The 23,547-nt window shown below is 43.5% G+C and overlaps 1 protein-coding gene across 1 annotated transcript in view; it reads right to left on the bottom strand.

The window, feature by feature from the left end:
- Nucleotides 1-23,547, bottom strand: part of CPSF3 (cleavage and polyadenylation specific factor 3) — an 89,508-nt gene that overhangs the window by 28,484 nt on the left and 37,477 nt on the right. The window contains exons 13-16 of the mRNA XM_033936966.1: nt 21,671-21,769; nt 20,670-20,764; nt 10,002-10,089; nt 9,087-9,156 (exon numbers count right to left, since the gene is read on the bottom strand). Coding sequence (XP_033792857.1) covers nt 9,087-9,156; nt 10,002-10,089; nt 20,670-20,764; nt 21,671-21,769 — 352 coding nt within the window. The remainder of the gene's footprint in view (nt 1-9,086; nt 9,157-10,001; nt 10,090-20,669; nt 20,765-21,670; nt 21,770-23,547) is intronic.

The following is a 23,547-nucleotide window of genomic DNA, read 5'->3' as shown; positions in this document are numbered from 1 at the left end:
TCTCGAACCCGAGGCTCTGTAGGAAGGTAATAGACTGTCGGGTCGCTGAGATAACCCCCTCCCTGGTCGAGGCTTTGATGAGCCAATCGTCCAGATAAGGGAACACATGAAGCCCACGAGACCTCAGGGCTGCCGCAACCACCACCATGCACTTTGTGAAGACTCGTGGAGATGAGGCCAGGCCGAAGGGGAGGACCCTGTACTGGAGGTGCAAATCCCCCACTTGGAATCGTAAAAATCTTCGGAAGGCGGGATGCACCGGAACATGGGTGTATGCTTCCTTCAAGTCGAGGGAGCACATCCAGTCCCCTTCCTCCAAGAGAGGATATAAAACCGGGAGAGACAGCATTCGAAACTTCTCCCGGACCAGGAATTTGTTGAGCTTCCTGAGGTCCAGTATGGGGCGCAGGTCCCCGGTCTTTTTTGGGACCAAAAAGTAACGGGAGTAAAACCCCGTACCCCGCTGGTCCTGGGGGACCGGTTCGACCGCCCGAAGCACCAATAGGGCCCTGGCCTCGGCCAGAAGGGTCGGCAGCTGCGATCGGTTGCAAGAGGCTAGACTTGGAGGATGGTCCGGTGGCGAGGACACAAAGTTGAGCGAGTAGCCCTCGGAGACGGTCCGGAGCACCCAAGCGTCTGAGGTTATCTCGGTCCATGCCACCCGGAAGAACCGAAGACGCCCCCCGATAGGAAGGGGTTCCTGTGATTTTGCGGAGGGGAACCCGCCCCGTCCGCTCAGCCCGTCAAAAGGAAGGCGCAGGCTTAGAAGGACCCTGCGCCGGGGCTTGGGTTTGTCCCCCTCTGCCTCGCTGAGACGGACGCCTCGGAGGTGGCCTTGAGAAAGCCGGGGTCGACTTCTGAGGATATCGGCGCGGCGGAGGACGGAAAGGTTTCTGCGGCGGGGGCCTAGGTTTGGGGCGGACCAGGGATGCTAACGAGCGCTCCTGCTCCGACAACCGCTTGGTCGCCGCATCTAAGGACTCGTCAAATAACTCGGACCCCACACAAGGCAAGTCTGCAAGACGTTCCTGCAGGTTTGGGTCCATGTCGAGGGTGCGAAGCCAGGCCAGGCGGCGCATGGCCACTGCGAAGGCCGACACCCTCGAAACCAGCTCAAATGCGTCGTACACCGCATGAAATAGGTACAACCGCAATTGAGACAGGTTGGACGTAAACTTATCGAATCCTGCTCTTTGGGAGTCCGGTAAAGAGTCTCGATATTGAGGAAGGTCCTTCACCATACCACGCAAATAGGAGGAAAAGGTGAAGGCATAATTTAGAACCCTGGTGGCCATCAGGGAATTTGAATAGAGGCGACGGCCAAACTTGTCCAGGGTCCGCCCCTCCCTGCCGGGTGGAACCGCCGCAGAAACCCGTGAGGGCTGTGATTTCTTAAGGGCAGACTCCACCAGAAGAGACTGGTGGGAGAGCTGCGCCTTTTCGAACCCTTTAGGGGGCACCGTCCTATACTTCGCTTCCATTTTCGAAGGCACAGACGTGACTGTAAGAGGGTTCGACAAGTTCTTCAACCAGGTCTGTAGAAGGACTCTGTTGAGGGGGAGCCTAGGCACCTCTCTAGGAGGAGTGGGAAGGTCCTGCTCCTCCAAAAATTCTTTGGAATATTGAGAACCGACCATCAGGTCTAACCCCAGGGCTCGGGCCATGTCCTGAACAAAGGATGAAAATGAGGACGGCCTGGCCGGGGGAGACGGGGTTCTCGACCTCCCCACCGAGGAGAGGGGAGAGGCCTCATGGGAATAATGAGGATCCCTTACTGACCCCGAGTCCCAGGATCCCCTCGCCAAGGCCCTCGAGGGGGAAGGAGAAATTCTCCGCCTCGCAGAACCCTTGGGTGAGGACCCCGGGGTCCGGGGGACACTCTCCCACTTCCTTGGCGAGGCGGCACGGGAAGACTTCCCATGAGGTGATCGGAGGAGCCTCGGGTTGTCGAGGCGCAACTCCGACACCTGCAGCGCCTCGCCCCCGAGCGGCGAGGAACGATCGTGCCTCCGAGGCGAGCCCCGCGGCCGCTTAGACTTCCTCGATCGGCGCCCCGTCCGAGGTCGCGTCGAGGGCGAGGCGTCCCGGGAAGACCCCGAGGAAGAGGAGGAAATACGGCGCACTCTGCGCAACTTTTCCTTGGGCCTCACACTCCGCTCAGGCGGCCCCCCCGAGGTCGAGGTCGAGGGCAGGGCCGGGACCGAGGTTAAGGGGGCCACAGTACCCGAGACCGAGGTCACCGAGGCCGGGGCTCCCGAGGTCGAGGGAGCCGAGGCCGGAGCCTCCGAGGGCGAGGGCGCCCCGGCCGAGGTCGAGGCCGCCGGAACTGCAGCCCGCTGCAACACTTCCAGGGCCCCCGACAGCTCCGATGAAATCAGGGCTCGAAGGAGTTCCTGGAAGGCCGGAATCCCCACGAAGGTGGGGAGTTCCGAGTCCGGAGCACACTCCCTGGAGGGCGACCTCGGTCTCGAGTATTCCCTCGGGGTGTGCGAAGTCGAGGTCCGAGGCGGGGCCGGGGTCGACCCACCCGCCTTAGCCGGAGTAGAGGATGGCTTCTTTGCTGAAGGGGATGGAACAGAGGACTTACCCGAAGCCAGTTTTCCCGAAGACGCCTTCGAAGACGAGGGCCGAGGCGAAGCCGAGGCCCCCGAGGACGCCGAGGCCGAGGCCGACGTCGAGGCCTTAGGCGGCGCGTCCACGGCGAACAATTCCGCCATTCTGGCCTTACGGCGACGAAGGGCTCTGTTTTGAAAAGTAGCACAGCGATCACACGAAGCTGTCGGATGATCCGGCCCAAGACAGACAATGCACCACCGGTGAGGGTCAGTGATGGAAAGTAACCTCTCACACCGGCTGCACTTTTTAAATCCCGTAACAGGACGAGACATCAACGAAAAAGAAGGCCGGGAACGACCGACGTCCCGCGGCCACGGCTGCCGGGAGCCCCCGGAGCCTAACGAAAAATAAAATATTTTTTTTTTTTTTTTTACGAAAGGAAAAAGAAAGCAGCACCGCGAATCGATCAAAAATAAAAAGAAACAACGAAACGCGGCAGCTAGAAAGGCAATACAACTGGAGCTCAGATCCACAGGGCTTTCTGGCTCCGCGGAAAAAATTGAACTGAGGACCACGAGGTGGGATGCGCCCTCTAGTGGGCGAGAAGGCATGCACGTGCGTGGTGCAGTGTGCAAACTTGAAACTTCTAGCAAGTTTGCTTGAAAAGCTGTCCGCGCTGGGGCTCCGTAGATGACGTCACCCACATGTGAGAATATCATGCCTGCTTGTCCTGGGATAAAGCTAGATATGGGAGAGTCCCTGGATATCGTGTACTTGGACTTAAGTAAGGCTTTTGACAGTGTCCCACACCGTAGGTTATTGAACAAGATGAGTTCATTGGGATTAGGGGAAACATTGATGGCATGGGTTAAAGACTGGCTCAGCGGCAGACTTCAGAGGATGGTGGTAAATGGTACTCCCTCCGAAACATCAGAAGTGATTAGTGGAGTGCCGCAGGGTTCGGTCTTGGGTCCCATCCTATTTAATATCTTTGTACAGGACCTGCCTCACGGACTTCGAGGCAAAATTGCATTATTTGCCGACGACGCTAAACTGTGCAACATAGTGGGCAAAAGCACAATGCCCGACAGTATGACGCAGGACCTACTCTTACTGGAACAATGGTCCGCAACTTGGCAACTGAGTTTTAATGCCAAAAAATGTAAAGTTATGCATCTTGGCAGCAGAAATCCATACAGTACTTACACTCTGAATGGTGAGACCTAGGAGTAATCATTAGTGAAGATATGAAGACTGCCAATCAAGTAGAGAAAGCTTCATCCAAGGCTAGGCAAATGGTGGGTTGCATCCGAAAAAGTTTTGTCAGCCGGAAGCCCGAAGTTGTAATGCCGTTGTACAGGTCCATGGTGAGACCTCATCTGGAATATTGTGTTCAATTTTGGAGGATGTGCTGAGAGTGGAGTCGGTTCAGCGAATGGCCACCAGGATGGTCTCAGGACTCAAGGATCTCCCATATGAGGAACATCTAGGTAAGTTGCAGCTATACTCTCTCGAGGAACGCAGAGAGAGGGGAGATATGATAGAGACGTTCAAATATGTAACTGGCCGTATTGAAGTAGAAGAAGATATCTTTTTCCTTACAGGACCTACGGCAACAAGAGGGCATCTGTTTAAACTCAGGGGTGGGAGATTTCATAGCAACACTAGGAAGTATTTCTTCACTGAAAGGGTGGTTGATCGTTGGAATGATCTTCCGCTTCAGGTAATTTGAAAAAATGGGATAAGCATGTGGGTTCACTTCATGGAAGTGCTTAGGGGGGAGGGTCCTTAGAGTGGGCAGACTTGTTGGGCCAGTGGCCCTTTTCTACCATCATATTCTATGTTTCTATGTAACCAGATTTAGATCCCAAGAAGGAACAGAGGATCGTATGGGAGGCTTGAGCAATTTGGCCGCAAGAAGCGAATCAAATCAGTAATGGAAGTCAAATGCTGACCTTTCAACAACCCATGAAAGGCTGACAAGGCTGCAAGCTGAACCCGGAGAGAAGACCAAGCCAGTCCCCTATCCAGGCCATCCTGCAAGAACTCTAAGATGTTAGGCAGGGAAGTGCGAAAAGAGACCACTCCACACGCATCAAACCACTCCTCAAATAGACACCAAACCCTCAAATAAGCTTGAGAGGTGGAAAACCTCCGGGATACCCCTTCTTACCTAGGAGACCCCTTTCAAGAGCCAAGCCGTAAGACAGAAGGGACCTGGATCAAACATTGGAAAGGGACCCTGAGTCAGAAGGTCATCCAAGAGAGGAAGAGGACCCGACACCAGATCCGCGTACCACGGTCGTCGAGGCCAATCCAGAGCCACCAGAACCACGAGGCCCGGATGGCAAATTATGCGGAGAACTCTGCTCACTAATGACCATGGAGGGAACACATACAACAGCCCCTCTGTTGGCTATGGTTGAACCAGAGTATCCAGGCCTTCGGCCTGACCGTCTCGGTGACGACTGAAGAAACGGGGTGTTTTGGCGTTGACACCTATGGCCATCAGGTCCATGAGGGGCTGACCCCAAGACTGCCCTATCAACTGAAAGGCCACTGGGTTGAGACACCACTCTCCGGGATCTAGCACATGACAAGTCCGCTTGTACATTCTCCACACTAGCTATGTGGGAAGCTGATATTTCTTGAAGGTGTGACTCTGCCCAAACCATGAGCAGAGTCAAACCAAAGTGTTCCTGGTGCCCCCCTGATGATTGACATAGGCCACCTCTGTGGCATTATCCAACAGAATCCTGACTGACTTGCCCATTAGACAAGATTGGATGGCTAGCAACGCCAAACAGATGGCTCTGGTCTCCAAGATACTGATCGACCAAGAAGTCTCCTCCCTGGACCAGGTGCCCTGAGCTGAGTGACCTAGACACTGAGCTCCCCAACCGAGAAGACTGGCATTCGTGAGCAGCACCATCTACTGCAGCTGATCCAGACTCGCCCCTTGTACAAGATGGGGGGTCTGGAACCACCAACGAAGACTGCCCCGAGTTAAGCCCGGAAGCGGAACAGGGTGATCCAGACTATGCCTCTGAGGTGACCACCTCCGAAGAAGAGTATACTGAAGAGGACACATGTGGGCTTGCGACCACCTCACTACATTGAGGGAAGCCTCCATCGACCCCAAAACTTGGAGGAAATCCTGTGCCCGAGGACACCGGGCACCATAAGCAGGTGAATCTGATATTGTAATTTACTTACCTGGACCTCCGGAAGGAAGACCTTCCCCAAGGAGGTGTCGAACAGCACACCTAGATACACAAGGCACTGAGAGGGAGACAGCCGGCTCTTGGCAAGGTTGACCACCCATCCCAGCGACTGCAAAAACTCCACACCCCGAGCCGTGGCCCCGGTGCTCTCCTGTAATGACTTCGCTCGAATCAACCAGTTGTCCAGGTAGGGATGAACTAGAATGCCCCCTTTGCGCAATGCCACCACGACAACCATCACCTTGGTGAACATCTGCAGAGCCGTGGCCAGACCAAAGGGAAGTGTACAGAACTGATAATGTTGTCCCAAGATCGCAAAGCGCAGAAAGCGATGATGGGAGGCCTGAATAGGAATGTGCAAATAAGCCTTGGTCAGATCTAGAGAGGTCAGAAACTCCCTCGGCTGAACCGCCAGAATCACAGACCGCAGAGTTTCCAAGCAGAAGGAAGGCACGTGAAGAGCCCTATTGACCCCCTTCTAATCCAGGATGGGCCGAAAGATCCCTTCTTTCTTTGGCACCACAAAGTAAATCAAGTACCAACCTGTGCCCCACTCCCGTGGGGGAACTGAAACCACCATGGGGAGATTCCACAATCTTTGAAGGGTCTGGTGAAAGGCCTGCTGCTTCTACCCCACCTGCGAGGGAGAAGCGAGAAAACGATCTGGCAAGTAACGGGCAAACTCCAGAACATACCCGTCCCAAATCATCTCCAGAACCCACTGATCGGACATGATGTCTGCTCACCTTGTATAAAAATCCCTCAGCCGGGCATCCACTGGAACCAAGACGGGTGCCGGCAAGGAGTCATTGGGCAGGACGGGTGGCAGGGGATCTGGCGGGGGCACTATACGTACCCCGGCTGGCCCCACGAAAGGACTGCATGCGCTGGAAGAACTTGCCTCTAGAGAGCCCAGGGGACTGAAAAGAGGCAGCCCCTTGACCAGGGCAGAAACAGTAGAAATCACACCCACGAGCAGTGCCACCTCGAGCCAGCGGCCTAGGCCTCTCCTCAGACAAATGAGGCACTTTAGAATCAGTGAGAGTCTAAACCAACCTTTCCAGGTCCTCACCAAACAAGAAAGATCCCTTAAAAGGAAACTTTGTCAACTTAGCTTTGGACGCCAAGTCCGCCGACCAAGTGCAAAGCCACAAGGTACGGCGAGCTGCCACTGCAAATGCCAGTGACTTGGCAGAAGCTTGCAAGAGATCATATATGGCATCTAAAAGATAAGAAGCACCCAATTCAATCATTGCCACCTCGCGCTTAAGCAATTCCCAATCCTCAGTTTTACAGTCAAGGACATGCTCGGCCCAGCGAAAACACGCCCAAGCCACCAGCCCGCCACACATCGCCACTTGGACTGCCAGAGCTGTCACATCAAAACTCTGTTTTTAAGGAGGGACTCCAACTTACGCTCCTCCGGGTCCTTCAAGGCCGCATTGCCCTCAACAGGCACAGTATGCCTTTTAGAGATGGCCGAGACCACCGCGTCCACTACAGGCGACTTCAGAGTGTCCCTATCCCCTTCAGGAATTGGTTACAGGCAGGCCATGGAGCACGCAAAATGAAAGGGAGCTTCTGGCACCTGCCCCTGTGCGAGCATAATATCCCGAATATCATGATGCATAGGAAAAGAGCAGGAAGCAGAGCAGATCTCCTTTAGCAAGGGGTCCACTGTACGCGAGGGCTCCAACACGGTGTCCTCAAAGTACAAAACCGAGGAGACCTGAAAGAATTAGCTCATGAAGCTCGTCCCACTGAAAAATGCATACCACAGTGCATCTTCGCCAGCTGGGGGGTGCTCGAACCCCTCGCTGGTGGAATCTGACCCCCCCCCAAGAGGATCCTGGAAATCTCCCCAAGGGTCCAGGTCCTCATCAATAACATCTTGCTCCTCTGGGCAAAAATCCTCATCCCAAGAAACCCTCAGGCACTTGGATGAGAGAGGAGGAGAGGAGGAGGGGTGGGGCAAAACCACCGCTGTATGGGGCTGCACTGGGGAAGACATCGAGGGCAAAAAAACCCCGAGATCCCCGGAGTGGACACGGAACCTCCAGCTGCCAGCACATAAGCTTTACATAGTGCCAACATAAATTCAGGGGAAAAACCCTGGCGGCCCCAAGGGACTCTCTGCCCCAGCAGGGGACCCTGCCATACCTTGCCCCTGTATTTCCAGAACAGGGGGAAGGTCACCTGAGGTAATAGAAATTAAGGAGGAGGTTCCCGCCAAAATCGGAGCTCCTGTGGCCTGAAGTGTCTGAAAAGCCTGGGACTTTCCTGATGCTGAGGCCGAGGAACCGACCGAAGCGAAAAAGGAATCCCCAGCCGCTCTGGCAGTAAGGGAATCCTTTGCGAGGTACATGCAGCGGGGTGCCCTTGTTGCTGGCAACCGCTGTCGACGAGAGACCCCCCACCTCTCCCACATACACAATGCTTACACAGGCCAGCCACGAGTACCTCATGTCTGGAGCACAAGAGCATATTTTTCCCCCTTAAAAGTGAATCTTTGTGTAGAAAAATGCCCTAGCTCTAATAAAAGTGCCGGTTAGATGAGAAAAACCTCCACAATACAAATGGTAGTTTTAAAGGGAATTGAGCCCTTTAGACCGGCACACCTGAGGATTTTTTTTTTTTTTTTCACTTAGAACAGACTCCACGGCTCTCAAAGCTGAAGGGATGACCAACCAGGAGGCCAGGCCGCCGGATGAGGCACCTCTACAAAAATGTGAGGAGGTGGAGGAAGGTGAGGGGAGGGATCCAGCACAAGACCCGCCGAGTTTAACACCCCCGAGGTCGGATGGATCCCCAAACAGGACCCGTCCAAGCTCTATCCAGCACAAAAGGGAAACCCAGGATTCTAAAACAAAATTCCAACAGTACTAAGAGGGGAGCCGAATTAGTCTTACTACCTGCTTTAATGGAGACTGAGGAGACTGGATTGCAAGAGGGGAAGCTATACTGATATACAAGTTTGTGTTCAGTCTCCACCTGCTAGTAGCAGTGAGGTATATAACCATTCGTAAGGACTATACCAGTTTACCAAGCGCTACAGAAGAGGGACTTACCCGATGAATGGAGTTCACAGTGGGGGGAGCATGGGGGAAATAAATGAGGAGATATTAAGGGGCTGCAGAGTGAATGCACTTAAGTCAGTAAAAGGAGTTTGAACAGTTGCTACAACGTACACAAAACACACTCACTCTAAACCTTCAGGGTCTCGTACCATGAACCATACATTATTATTCAGTTCTCAGTTTAGTAATCCTTGTCCTAGTCTGAATTAACCATATCATATGAACTTACTGAAACATGATCTCCAGTCTCTTACTGTACACTTCCATGTCGACTTCCTTAGGAACACTGTATGAAATTCCTGAAAAGAGCGAAGTTAGTCAGTCAGACATCATGGCTAAGGTAAATGCATATACAGTAAATACCTGTAATCTGGTACACATTCTTGAAAATATTGCAGGAAGACCTCTTACTCCACACACACACACAAAACATGTGCAATGCGGATGCACATTACCCATATTTCTTACTCAAACAAAGCTGCAGGTCTTAGCCAAGTACATTCAGCATGGTCACAGCATGTGCAGCATAAAAGCAACCAAGTCTAGAGGTTAGGAAGCCAAGACAAGTACAGTCTCATAGATCAATTTTCACTCCTCAGTGGCAACTGAAAACTTTGCAACTGGAATGGCAAAATAAACTCTGGATTATTAATCTTTCTTTAAAATAGTTAATATATTTGCCAGTAAGGAAGAGTATCACAAAAAGCATTTTCTTTCTTTCAAGGGCTTGAACATTTGGCTTTATGTGGATGTGCACCACTTTTTTAACATAAGTACAAATTTATTTTCTGAACAGCTGCAGAAGAACTAAAGAGCTTTCAAGTACAAGGCTTTAAAGGGATTCAATTAAATCCCTGAAATGCCTCCATAAGTTGCAAGACAGAAACTCATTTATCCAAACAGCAACAAGTTCCAGTAAATAATAATAATAATAATAAAACAAGTTCCAGTAACTTATTTATCCATCATATGTGGTAAAGCTGCACAGAGAGACAAGAATTATAATAAACTCTGTCCCCATTCACAGCTTTCGGGTCTCTTTCCCAGTTTTATCAGCTTCCAGTCAGAATCCACCATATTCCCACTCACAGAAGCCAAGCAGCATACACTAGAATAATGTAAGTAGAAATGGATTACAGTATACCTTTCTGCACTTTGGGGTTTGACTGGGCTTCCAGGATAACTGTTGTCACTGTATCAGCGTACATATCATTGGAAGGATTTGCCACCCACTAGGAAGAAGACACAGAGATAAACTCTTAGTTGTATATGTAGCTTTTTTTTTTTTTTTAATAATTTTTATTCATTTTCAAATTTTACATGAAGTGTACAAAATATTGAAATACAATTAATGAATACACAATATCACTTTTATATCTAATACATAATATTCTAAACATATTTTTATCCCCTCTCCCTCCCCCCACCCTTCTAATACTTTCCAATCATTCATTACATATTGTATATCATATTATAGCATATTGTGTAAAAATTATTTTCACTACCCTCCCCTTCATGTGTGTCACAAAGAAGATATTGAAAAGAAGAAAAGAAGAAGAGAAATCCTACTATTTATTCATTACAATATTTTGTCAATGGCCCCCATATTTTTATAAATTTAGTATATGTCCCTCTTTGTATTGCTATTGCTCTTTCCATTTTGAATATATGACATATTGTATTCCACCAAAATGTATAATTTAGGTTACTATAATTCTTCCAATTGTTGGTTATATGCTGAATGGCAACCCCTGTCATGACTAATAAAAGCTTGTTATTTTCTGATGAAATTTGACTTTTTTTTCTCATCATCATTCCAAATAACACTGTATCATATGATATTGCTACATGATTTTCCATCAATTTATTAATTTGTGGCCAAATTGCATTCCAAAAACTTTTAATGTAGGGACAATGATACAGTAAATGATCCAACATCCCAGGTTCCAGATTACAGTGCCAGCATCTATTGGACTTGGAACTATCTAATTTTTGCAAACGTGTAGGGGTCCAAAAAGCTCTATGTAATAAAAAGAACCAAGTTTGTCTCATAGATGCTGACACTGTACATCTCATTCTCCAAGACCAAATTAGTGGCCATTGAGATGCAGTAATTTGATGCTTAATCGCAATGCTCCAAATGTCTCTTAAACCATTTTTTGGTTTTTTATTCAAATATCCAGATATTAATTTATACCACAATGCGGCTTGATGCCCTAGGAAGTCTGCTTGAAAACATAAGAACTTTAAACTATATTGATTATTCAATGTTTTCCATTCAGGGAACCCAACCTGAATGGCCTGCTTCAATTGCAACCATTTAAAACTTTGTGTTTTACTAAGACCAAATCTATGTTGCAATTGTGAAAATTCCAGCAGTTTACCTTCTGAAATAACATCATTTAGAGATCTAATGCCTGCAATAATCCAGTTCTTCCAAAGGATTTGAGTTCCGCCAATTTTGATCTTGGAGTTTATCCATAGAGATTGATTAGTTGACTTGTTTATTGGGATAGGTGTTAATTTACTTATAAACCTCAACGTTTTCCAAGTATCCATTAATATTTTATTTTCTCTGTATCTTCTAGGTATGTTAATACTTGGAAGATGAACTAAATTTAGGGGAAACATAAGGCGCCATTCCAAATACAACCAATCTGGTGCATTATCTATAAGTTCTGGGAGGATCCAATACATACATTACATTACATTACATTAGGGATTTCTATTCCGCCATTACCTTGCGGTTCAAGGCGGATTACAAAAGGTTAATTTAAAAAAAAACAGAGTTACAATGATTAGCTAGATAGGTAAGTTGTAGATCTTATAAACATTTAGCGGGTTGTTGAGGGTGAGGTGGTTTGTAAAAGAGTTAATAGGTGGTCATAGTGGAGGTTCTTTTGTTATTATTAGTGCAGTAATGGGTAGATCAAATGTCAGTTTTAGAGTTATTAAGAGGTCGTGATGTTATTGCTGCTTCAGGAATTTCTTGAAAAGTGTGGTTTTTATTTCTTTTCTGAACGTCCTATAGTCTGGGGTGGTCATCAGAAGGTTGGAGATCTGGTTGTCCAGCCTTGCGGCTTGAGTGGCTAGGAGGCCGTCGTGTAGTTTTGTTCTTTTTACTTCCTTGATTGGGGGGGGGGGGTATGAATGGGGAGTGCGTTTTTCTGTGTCTGGTAGTGGGTGCTTGGATGAGGCGATTGTTCAAGTATGATGGGCTGTCTCCGTGTAGGGTTTTAAATAATATGCAGTAGAATTTGAATTGGATTCTTTCTTGGATTGGAAGCCAATGTGAGTTGATGAAGGCTTCAGTGATGTGGTCATGTTTTTTCAATGAGTAGATGAGTCTCAAAGCTGTATTTTGGATTGTTTGGAGTTGTTTTATCGTAGTTGCAGGGCAAGGAAGGAAGAGGATGTTGCAGTAGTCCAATATACCTAGTATTAGGGATTGTACTATAAGTTGGGATTGTGTTCTTTCAAAGAATTTTCGGACTTGTCTCAGATTTCTCATGATTGCGAATGATTTCTGAATTGTTTTATTTATTTGCGGTTGCATAGTGCAGCATCTGTCTATGGTCATGCCAAGTAGTTTTATGGTGGTTTGGATGGGATATTTGATTGCGTTTATATCTAAGTTGGTTGTGGTTTGGACCTTGTCATTTTCGAGGAGGATGAATTTGGTTTTGTCTTGGTTGAGTTTAAGTTTGTGATTTTTCATCCAGGTTGTGACTGTTTCAAGTGTTTGGTGAAGTTTGTCTGTTATGGTAGGTTTAGAATGATCGTATGGGATGAGGATGGTGATGTCATCAGCATAACTATAGGTGGTTATGCCCAGATTGTCCATACCCTGACGTAGAATATAGGCTTGATGGTACCTATAAAAATTTGGAAAATTTACCCCTCCTTCCTTAATTGATTTTTGCAAAGTTACTAAAGCTATTCTAGGTGTTTTACCAAGCCAAAGAAATTTCGTTAAAATGCTATTAAGCTTTTTATAAAAGGACCCCTGAAAATAAATAGGTATCATACTCATTTGGTAACAAACTACAGGCAACATCATCATTTTAATAGTTTGAACTCTCCCCCACCAAGAAATATGTAAAGGGTTCCATTGCTCACACAACTCCGTAACTTTTTTTAATACAAATTTTTCATTTTCTTTTACTGTATCTTCAATTGTATTTTTAACTTGAATGCCAAGATATTTAAATCCTTCTTCTTTCCATATGAACGGAAAAGCGTCAAATAATCCTTTTACACAATGAACATTTAAAGGTATAATTTCAGATTTACTCCAATTAATTTTATAACCTGAAAATTTGCCAAACATATCAATTAATTCCAATAGACAAGATAAGGTAGACTCTGGATTCCTCAAATAAAGTAAAATATCATCCGCATAAGCCGAAATTTTATATTCCATATCAGAATATGGAATACCCTGTATCCCCCTTGCTTGCTGTATTGCTAATAATAAGGGTTCTAATACAACATCAAATAACAAAGGAGATAAAGGACAACCTTGTCTAACTCCCCTCTGTAATTGAAAACCATCAGATATCATATTATTAATATTTAATCTTGCAATTGGGAAGCTATACAATGTTTTTACCATTTGTATAAATCCAGAACCTATACCAAACCATTCTAAAGCTTGATACATAAAATTCCATTCAACTCTATCAAACGCTTTTTCTGCATCTAATGAAATTGTAAAGGCCGGTTCATCCATTTTTTTTGATAAATTTAACATATGAAACAATAATCTAGAATTATTAGAGGAGTGTCTTTTAGCAATAAAACCAGTCTGATGCGTGTCTATAATATGTGGGAAAGCTTTGGCTAACCTCAAAGCCAAAATTTTTGCCAAAAGTTTATTATCCACATTTATTAAAGATATAGGCCTGTAGTTTGAAACCAAAGTAGGATCTTTATTTGGCTTAGGCAAAACAATTACTATTGATTCAGCCATAGTACCTTTAATATCACCTTTTATAAGTTGTGTCTGATATAAATTTAGTAAAAATGGGGAAAGGACATTTTGAAATGTTTTATAAAATTCTACTGTATATCCATCACCACCTGGAGCGGATCCAACTCTAAGAGATCTCAATGCTGTTTCTAATTCTTTTAATGATATAGGTTCATCTAAACTCCGTTTTATATGATCAGGAACCTTAGGTCCATTAATTAAATCTAAAAAATTTTTACCATCTTTTTGTCTCTCCAAATAAGGCTCGGAAGAATACAGGTCCTTATAAAATTTTAGAAATTGTTTTAAAATTATATCTGTTTGATTTGTTATTATACCATTATCATCTTTTATCCCATTAATATTAGTTCTTCTTTTTTTTGCTTTAAGATAATTTGCCAATAATCTTCCCGCCTTATTAGAATTTCCATAATATATTGCTTGCTTGGAAAACAAATCTCTTCTTATCATTTTTGAAGTTAATTCATTATATTTACCTTTTGCTTTCAAAAGAGCTTGCAAAACCTCATGTTCCCATTTACTTACCAATTTAGCTTCTAATATTTTAATTTCTTTTTCTAATTCTATATACTGCATTTTAATCTGTTTCCTAACAAAAGCTGAATATGATATAATATTACCTCTCATAGTTGCTTTAAATGCATCCCATACATTCTCAATAGATGTATCCTCCACTAAATTCATTTGAAAGAAATCATTAATTTGTGTTTTAAAATTTTCCAAAAATTTGTCATCCACAAGCAATGCATTATCAAATCTCCAAAGAGGTCTTCCATTCTCCAATTGATCCAATTGTAATTCTATCCATACTCCCGCATGATCCGAAATAATAATAGGATCTATGGAAGCTTTAATCACCTGTTGCACCTTATGTGTTGAAATAAAAATATAATCTATTCTTGAAAATGATTTATGAACCTGTGAACAAAATGAAAATTCCTGATCATTAAAATGAAGAATACGCCATATATCCTTCAAATCACATGATTGAGCCAAATTATCTAAACCTAAAGATTTTATGCTTTTACCTGTTTTTTTATCCAATAATGGATCCATTACAACATTAAAATCTCCAGCCACCACTAAATTAGAAGCAGCCAGTGGTAACAACATACTCTGTAACTTTTTTAAAAATTCTGATTGATTCGAATTAGGGGCGTATATATTAAACAACGTCAGGGTATTATTTCCCATACTTATATCAATATGTATCCATCTTCCATGTGGATCTGAATTTATTACCTTAAAATTGGCCATACATTTTTTATTTATAAGAATTGCTACCCCTGCTTTTTTACCTGCTGCTGGCGCAAAAAAACATTCCTTTACCCACCCACCCTTTAGTTTTTGTGATTCCTTTATATTCAGATGAGTCTCCTGCAAACAATAAACATCCGCGTTTTGCTTTTTTAAAAATGCTAATACCTTTTTCCTTTTGATTACATGATTCAGGCCATTGACATTAATAGAAAATATCTTAAAAGAATTATATATTTTAAAACTTATCATCATAATCTTTTTCCTTCCTTCATATTTAAGATTCAAAAAATTTTTTTTCTCAATGACACACATTTTTACCCCTGAAGTAACCAACCCCTTATTAATCTTTTCCTTAATCATTCTAGTAATACCTTTAAAACCCATCTTTTTCCCACCATTTCCCACCCAATATAATGATTGCTTAAGGACACACATTGGAACAGCAACCCCAACATCCCCCTCCCCCCTAGGCAACCAATATTAATTAATATCCCCTTTATCATTTCTTAAAATAAATTCATTAATCTTTCACAGTGTATTTTAGTATATCTCTCTTCTAAACATAAAATCTTTTTTTTTTTTTTACCATTTTCAAATAATTTTATTCTCTATCTGTTATATTAACCTTTGATAATTTTAACCATATTTTACTCCTAACATTCCATTAATGTATCTTTATCCACTCATCAATCTTTAATTTATATTTCCTCAATATTTTAGTTTATATCACAAAATTCTATCATAAACATATATTTAATATAGTAGTGTTATTTTTCCTATATCTCGTACATTCTATTTCATCAATTCTTATCATCCTTTTAATATCTAAAAACAAATATCCATATCTTCATATACTTCTTTAAAAGTTGATTATAATTTTATAATTATTATCATCTATTTATATATCAACAATTTTTTTTTTCTGAAATTTTTAATTATTATTAAATTTTTTTTATATTTTTTCCTCTTTTCCAATTAATGTCCAATCCTTTTGAAACTATAATATTACAAAATCAAACTTTATAATTAATCTTTTAGTCTATCTTTCTTATTTATTTTACATTTTCATTTCCTTTCTTTTACTTGCATCTAAATGTCATATATCATTTTTGTCTATGATTAGTCCATTCTATATTCTTCTTTTTGTTATCCTTTCTTTCATTACTTTTCGTTCGTTAATTTATTAAATTAACAGATCTTTCATATTGTTTTCTTATTTATATCCTTCTTCCCTTTAGTCTCTTGAGTGTCATTAGTCATTTTATTTAATATCCTTTTTTCCATTCTGCTTTCTTCTTTTACCCATTTGTATTATTATCTGGTGCATTCTTCTTTTTTTTCTCCTTTTGTTATTTGTTCAAGTTTTTTATTACTTTCTGATCACTCTTTACTCCAGTCATCCAACTTTTACTCTTCTAAAGTTTAGTCTCTTGAGTTTGTGTGTGGCGCAGTGGTTGGATCTACAGCCTCAGCACCCTGGGGTTGTGGATTCAAACCCCGCGCTGCTCCTTGTGACCCTGGGCAAGTCACTCAGTCCTCCATAGCCCCAGGTACGTTAGCTAGATTGTGAGCCCACCGGGACAGAGAGGGAAAATGCTTGAGTACCTGATTGTAAAACCGCTTAGATAACCTTGATAGGCGGTATATAAAATCCTAATAAACTTGAAACTTTCCAGTCCATCTTTCTTGTCTATTTCTTCTTTATATTTTTTATTGTCTTTTTCTTTAGTTCATTTTATTTCCTGTTCTTTATTTCATATTCTTCTTTCTTCAGTATTCCAAAGTCTCATAGTTTTATATTAAATTTTTTTTTCCTTTTCACAATGTCCATCAAAACCAGTCTTGATATTTTCTGATCATTTCAACATCCATTATGTTAAAATGACATAGGTTCTGATTTTGAAAGAAAGGTCTTTAGCTTTTCCGGATCTTCAAAATACAAAGATTTATCTCCAGAAGATACCCTCATTTTTGCTGGGTAATACAATCCATATTTATATCCTTTTTCCTTTAATTGAGGTCTCAAGTCTAGGAATCTCTTCCTTTTGTTTGCTGTGTTTTTAGCAAAATCAGGCAAAAACCATATTTTGGATCCTTTGTAATTTAAATTTTTATCTTTCTTGGCAGCATTTAAAATTTCTATTGCTTGCTGGTATCTTAGCATTTTAAATATTAATGGTCTTGGTCTGCCTTGATTTTCCATATTTTTTAATGGGATCCTGTGCGCCCTTTCTATTTCTAATGGCTGTTTAAAATCCAATTGCAGTATTTTAGGGATTAGATTTTCTAAAAATTGTATGGCATTTTTCCCTTCCAAATTTTCCTGCATTCCAAAAAGTTTTATATTCTTTCTTCTTCCTCGGTTTTCATAATCTTCCAGCTGATTTTTCAATTGAATCAGTTCCAAACTGTCATTTTTACATCTGTTTCCTTCACATTCTAAAACCTCCATTTTAGTTTCTAAGTCAGTTGTTCTTTTATTATTTATTTCCATCTGTCTGTGGATATTTAGTATTTCTTCCTTCATTTCGGCCATATTACTCACAGTCTCTTTAAGCATTTGTTTTATCTGTCTCAGTTCCTCCATAACTTCGGCTTTGCTCAGCACATCCGACTCTTCAGCAGGAAGCGGGACCTTACTCGGTGTAATTTGATCCTGCTTCTGCCTTTTCGCCGACATACCAGTTTCGTTTTTATTTTGTCGGGTGCTTGCCATGCTCCTGCACTTCTTTGATATTTTTCGCCGATTTTATTTTCTCCACAGTGGTCGTTAGGACCACGAAGACTTCTGCCAGCCAAAATGTCCAGTAGCTTGCCTTCGATGCCGCGCCGCACCAGCACAGAGAAAAAGCCGGCGAAGAAATAACAGATCTTTTTGGCTCTCTCCCCTCAGGGCCTTGCTTCAGTACCGGCGAAGGAGGTTAGTATCAAACTGCCACAGCTGGCAGGCATAAAAGTTTCAGCACCGACGGCACTGCAGAAAAAGGAAAAGAAAAAACTTCCAACGGTGCAGAGGCTGGATACTCCCTCTCTACCATTGACGGAGTTGCTTCTCCACTGGACTTTCACTGTCCTTCTTCTTTTCCTTTTTGTAGAAATATCAGCAATAGTTTTTCCACCAATACGATCTAGTTTTTTCGCCGAAATCGGCTTGAAGGGGGAAACTTTTTTTTAACAGCCGTTGCCTAGTTAAGAGGAGCGCCGCGATCACACGTCCATTTTGTGTGCGCGCTAAGCCACGCCCCTTTGTTGTATATGTAGCTTAATGAGTGAAGAAGGTCATCTACGGAAGTGAAAAGCAAGATTCAACCACCAAAGGAAAAACAACTCAGGAAGTAAGTTATCAAGCTGCGGTAAAAGGTGACTTTGGTCTTGGAGATTAAAAAGTACAAGGTCAGCATTTATGAGACAAACTTGGTTCTTCTTGTTACATAGAGCTTTTTGGATCCCAGTTCGTTTACAAAAGTTGCATAGCTCTAGGTCTAATAGATGCTGGCATTGTAATTTAGATACTGGGACTCTAGATCATTTACTTTTTTAATTTGGTCCCAAATTAATTCAATGTTAGAAAATCATGTTGCCCTATCCTATGATACTATTTTATTTGGAACATTTATGAGATTCAAGAGTCAAATTTCAGCAAATAACAATAAACTTTTGTTAATACTGATGGGGGTTGCCATTCAACATATTACTGGAAATTGGAAGGACTATACTAAACTTAATTATACCTTTTGGTGGAATTCAGTTTGTCATATTTATAAAATAGAGAGAGTGCTTGCTATACAGCAAGGAAATTATAATAGTTTCAAAAAGATTTGGGTGCCATTGATTGCATATTCTAATGATTAGACACCTTGAACACCTTTTTATTATATAGGACTATATTTAATATGGGGATGGGGAGGTATGTTATGTGATTTAATAGGTTTATTCCTGATGAATGGGATGGGTGGGGAGGGGTCTTTTTTATATGCAGGGCTTTGTTTATAAATTTTTATCAACACAACTAATATACTACTTTATCCTAAAGCAAAAAAAAGGAAATAAATAAATATAATTTTTTTTTCTACCTTTGTTGTCTGGTTTCTGCTTTCCTCATCTTCTCATTCAATTCCTTCCATCCACTGTCTGTCTTCTCTCAGTGTCTTCCATTTGCTCTATTACTGTGCCTCTCCCTTCACCCCCCCCAAATTGGTCTGGCACCCATCTTCTTCCCTCCGCTGCCCCCATAGTCTGGCATCTGTCTTCTTCCCTTCCAGCATCTACTCCCCACTCTCTGTTCCCCATTTCCCTTCAGCATCTTCTCCCCACTCAGTCTTCCCCAATTCCCTTCAGCGTCTTCTCCCCACTCTGTCTTCCCCAATCCCCATTTCCCATTAGCATCTTCTCCCACTCTGTCTTCCCCATTTCCCTTCAGCGTCTTCTGCCCACTCTGCCTTCCTCATTTTTTCCCTTCAGCGTCTTCTCCCCACTTTGCCTTCCCCATTTTTTCCCTTCAGCGTCTTCCTCCCACCACCACCACCCTTCTCTCTAGCCACCTCACCGCCCTTCAGCACCCCTCGCACGGCCCGAGAATCTCCCTCCCTCCCCCTTACTTTCGCGGCACATTAGTAAAGCGACTAGCTGAAGTCAGTCGAGCCTGTCTGTAGTTGTGTGTGTGGGCGGAAGTTGCGTCAGAGAAGCTTCCACCCACACACGCGTGACTGCAGGCAGGCTCAGCTGACTTTAACAAGTTACTTTACTAACACGTCGCAAAGGTAAGGGGGAGGGGGATAGATTCGGTAGGTAGGAAGAGAGGGGGCTGTGCGCGTTCCCTCCCTTAACTGCGGGGGACTAGGCCATTCACCGCTCCACAGGGCGGTGGATGGCCTTATCTCCGTGCCTGCAGTGAGCACTCCCTCCCACCCCCCCATTTCAGCGGGTTAGATAACAGCCACCGTGTCATTCTCTAATCCATAGTCCAATGCTCCCAGACTGAAGCCTGTGCTATTCCTCACCCCCCCCTTCCAAAGGCCTACCATTGTTTTGGGGGCAGGAGCAATCCATAGTTGATCCTGCCCTGCCCAGTACTATTCCTGTATAATGAAACATGAACCTTAGCAATAGTAGCGCAAGCCTAACTCTAGGGGCACCATTTGGGAAATGGCACCAGCCAGGGGTAGGAGCAACTGGGGACAGTGTGAAAGGTTTTTTTGGGGGGGGGTTTTGCAGGCTTCTTTCATAGCCAATATAAAGCAAATGTATTAATCACAAATTTCAAACAAGTGAGCTGCCTGTCAAAACAAATGTTTCCTTATCCACTTTAGTTTCATTTCTAAGACTCTCCATTGTTTTGGATGGCATCTGTTCTCCCTCAAGAACTGTGATTGCTTAATTCAGTTAACAGCAGAGTGTCAGTAATCACACCAATCCCAGAGACCATGGGATTCTTTGCAGGTACTGTGGCACAAAACAATTGTTCCAAGATGCTAATGTGCGTGAACTCTCTAAACTGCATGGGTCCCTTTATTCAGATAACAGTCATCTTTTGGAGAATGGAAGATTATTCACACTTACCTCTAGCACTATCATGCCTGGCTCCTGCATCACCGTGATTGCTTTAAAAACCTTTAAGGCCTTCCTCTCCTGTAAGTCTATTTCCTCTACATCGCCTAGGGAAAATCAAATGTCAAGTTACTACACGATGCATTAAAGGGATAACCTGCAGCAAGAGAGGCACCTTACAGGAGCACACGCAACCCTATTTCTCCTAGTGCAGCAGATCCATCTCAGCCTACAAACCTTCAATCTTACATCTTTCCTCCAACACCAAGAAATATACAGCAAGTCCAAAATTGTACATACTGTATACAGACACCTTCTACAATAGAGGAACTGGGGTGCAATGAAACATACAACTCAAACAAAAAACCTCCAGTTGGTGCTGTGTTATTTTGCCAAAAATATTCACTTTATATTAGATTGAACAGACAAAAGCTGAATAAGGGAAAAGGCCTCAGAAGCCACAAGGTGCACACTTAACACCAGGGCTATGGATGAGAGCTAGAAAACAAATCTTGGTTAACCCTATGCTTCAATCATCAGCCAGAAAAACACTTATTTATGCTACAGCAATTGTACTGCATGTACTCAAATAATTCAACGTGACTGGTAAAAGCAAAACTGGACTTATCTATATGCTGTTTTGCTTTTACCAGTTGCGCTAAATTATTTGAGTACACAGAGTACAATTGTTGTAGCATAAATAAGGGTTTTTCTGGCTGATGATTGAAGCATGGGGAGAGCCAAGAACAGTTTCTAGCTCTCACTCATAGCCCTGGTGTTAAGTGTGCACCTTGTGGCTTCTGAGGCCTTTTCCCTTATTCAGCTTTTGTCTCTTCAACCTCATATTAAGTGAATATTTTTGGCAAAATAACACAGCACAACTGGAGGTTTTTGTTTGAGCTGTATACACAGACAAATATACTTACACAGACAAACATACTTATTTCTTTATCTGGGCTACTAGGCAGAACTCATGGAACAACTTGTAATGAAAGCTGGTAGCTGCCACTCACCTGTCAGTTTCTCAAGTTGGAAGTGCAGCAGACTGAAGGGGCCGGAGTAAGGAATGGCCTGGGTCTGCGTCACTGTACTCATGGCCAATTCAGTATAATCTGAAAATTGGAAACAGAAGTGAATAGTTTCACTTAACAGAACTGGATTTTAGATTTGATTACCTGTCCTTCCAAACCCATCCTCATGGTGAGCTGAGCTTAAAGGCATCATTCCTCAGCCTGTAATATGCATACCCTTAGGGTACAGAATCAGGGAAGGATGCTAGCTGCTCCATGTGTGCAATAGTAGGAGCTGTTCAATGCACCACCCTCTCTACAACACTGATAAAATTGTTCCCCTTTTCTCAGGAGCCTCTGCTGTGCAATGTTCCGAAAGGAAGGGGGAGGCAACTGATCCTGGGTGTTGTCTCTGGGGCAGAACCATTAGGCACACGAGATATGGACTCTCCTTGGCTGGCCATCCAGCACAAACCTGGCATGATATAGGAGTAGAAAGGCTTTAGGGGTTCATCCCCATCGATTTTCAGTAAAATCAAGGGTTTTGAAGCAGATGGGAGGCTTTAAAAAAAAAAAAAAAAGATTATTTAAAATCCAAGATAGTCGCTGCCAGTAAAATCATGCCAACAACGGCCCGTGGGGACTTCTCTGAAGTACAAAACATGTAGGGAAAGGGGTAGATACCTCTACCACGGATTAGTAAAATTTGTGTGTGGGGGGAGGAGGGGAGGTTTAATTTGCATGGATGTGATTCTCAGGGCTATATTAAGTTCAGGCCCACTCCCTGATGCAGCTTTGTGAAAATGGGCCATGTTGGTGTTGGTCCACAACATTAATTCTGAAGATAAGTGAAAAAAATATTTTTATAAAAAACACTAAAATATATTTTTGAAGATAATTAACTTAAGTTGGTTTAAGAGACAGAAGGATATGTCTTCTAGCATAGCTGATGACGACAGCGAGAGGGGCCACAGGCTGTGCACCTGTGTAAAAAGAGTCAGGACTGTTTTGAGCGTGGAAATATTTTATTATATAATACAAGCACTTATTTTTTGTTATTAGCAAAGAACCTCTCTCCTGCATGCCTCACAGCTCAATACTTGAACCACCATGCTGTAACTCTCTTCCCCCACCATCTTGAATCGCCGCCGCACAGCGGCGGCCCGCTAAACACGCCCACCTGCCAGCCGCTCTTCCCCCACCATCTTGAATCGCCGCCGCACAGCGGCGGCCCGCTGCACACGCCCACCTGCCAGCCGGTACATGAATATAAATTCTTCCCCACTTGCGGCGCACGCTCACCCTGCTTAAGGAAATATTTTTATTATATAATACAAGCACTTATTTTTTGTTATTAGCAAAGAACCTCTCTCCTGCATGCCTCACAGCTCAATACTTGAACCACCACGCTGTAACTGTAAGTTAATGGTAACTAGGAAACCACAACAAGCGAGGATTGCCTGTCTGTTTTTTATTCTTTCGTTAATTACTTAACCTGAATATTTTATTTAACCTGAAAAGTTTTAGAATTGTCTTAGAGTTAATTTTAATTATACTTAAGTTATTGCTGTCTTCTAACTCACGTAACACTTAGCATGGTTGCTTGGTTTAACTTATCTTTTTCTGTTTACTTATTGTTTGCCTTGGATTATTTTGTTTAGTGTTTATACTTTATTTTCCTTTGCTTTTTATTAGCTCTTCCCCCACCATCTTGAATCGCCGCCGCACAGCAGCAGCCCGCTGGACACGCCCACCTGCCAGCCGGTACATGAATATAAATTCTTCCCCACTTGCGGCGCACGCCAAAGGAGCGCGAATAAGGAGCAAGTCCTGCTCCTTAATGCGCAACTTTGGGTGCAAAGTTGGGGGCAATACTGGTT

Source organism: Geotrypetes seraphini, chromosome 3 (assembly GCF_902459505.1).
Source record: "Geotrypetes seraphini chromosome 3, aGeoSer1.1, whole genome shotgun sequence".
NCBI lineage: Eukaryota > Metazoa > Chordata > Amphibia > Gymnophiona > Dermophiidae > Geotrypetes > Geotrypetes seraphini.
The sequence above is the reverse complement of the archived record's forward strand: the minus strand, read 5'-3'. Positions and strand labels throughout refer to the sequence as shown.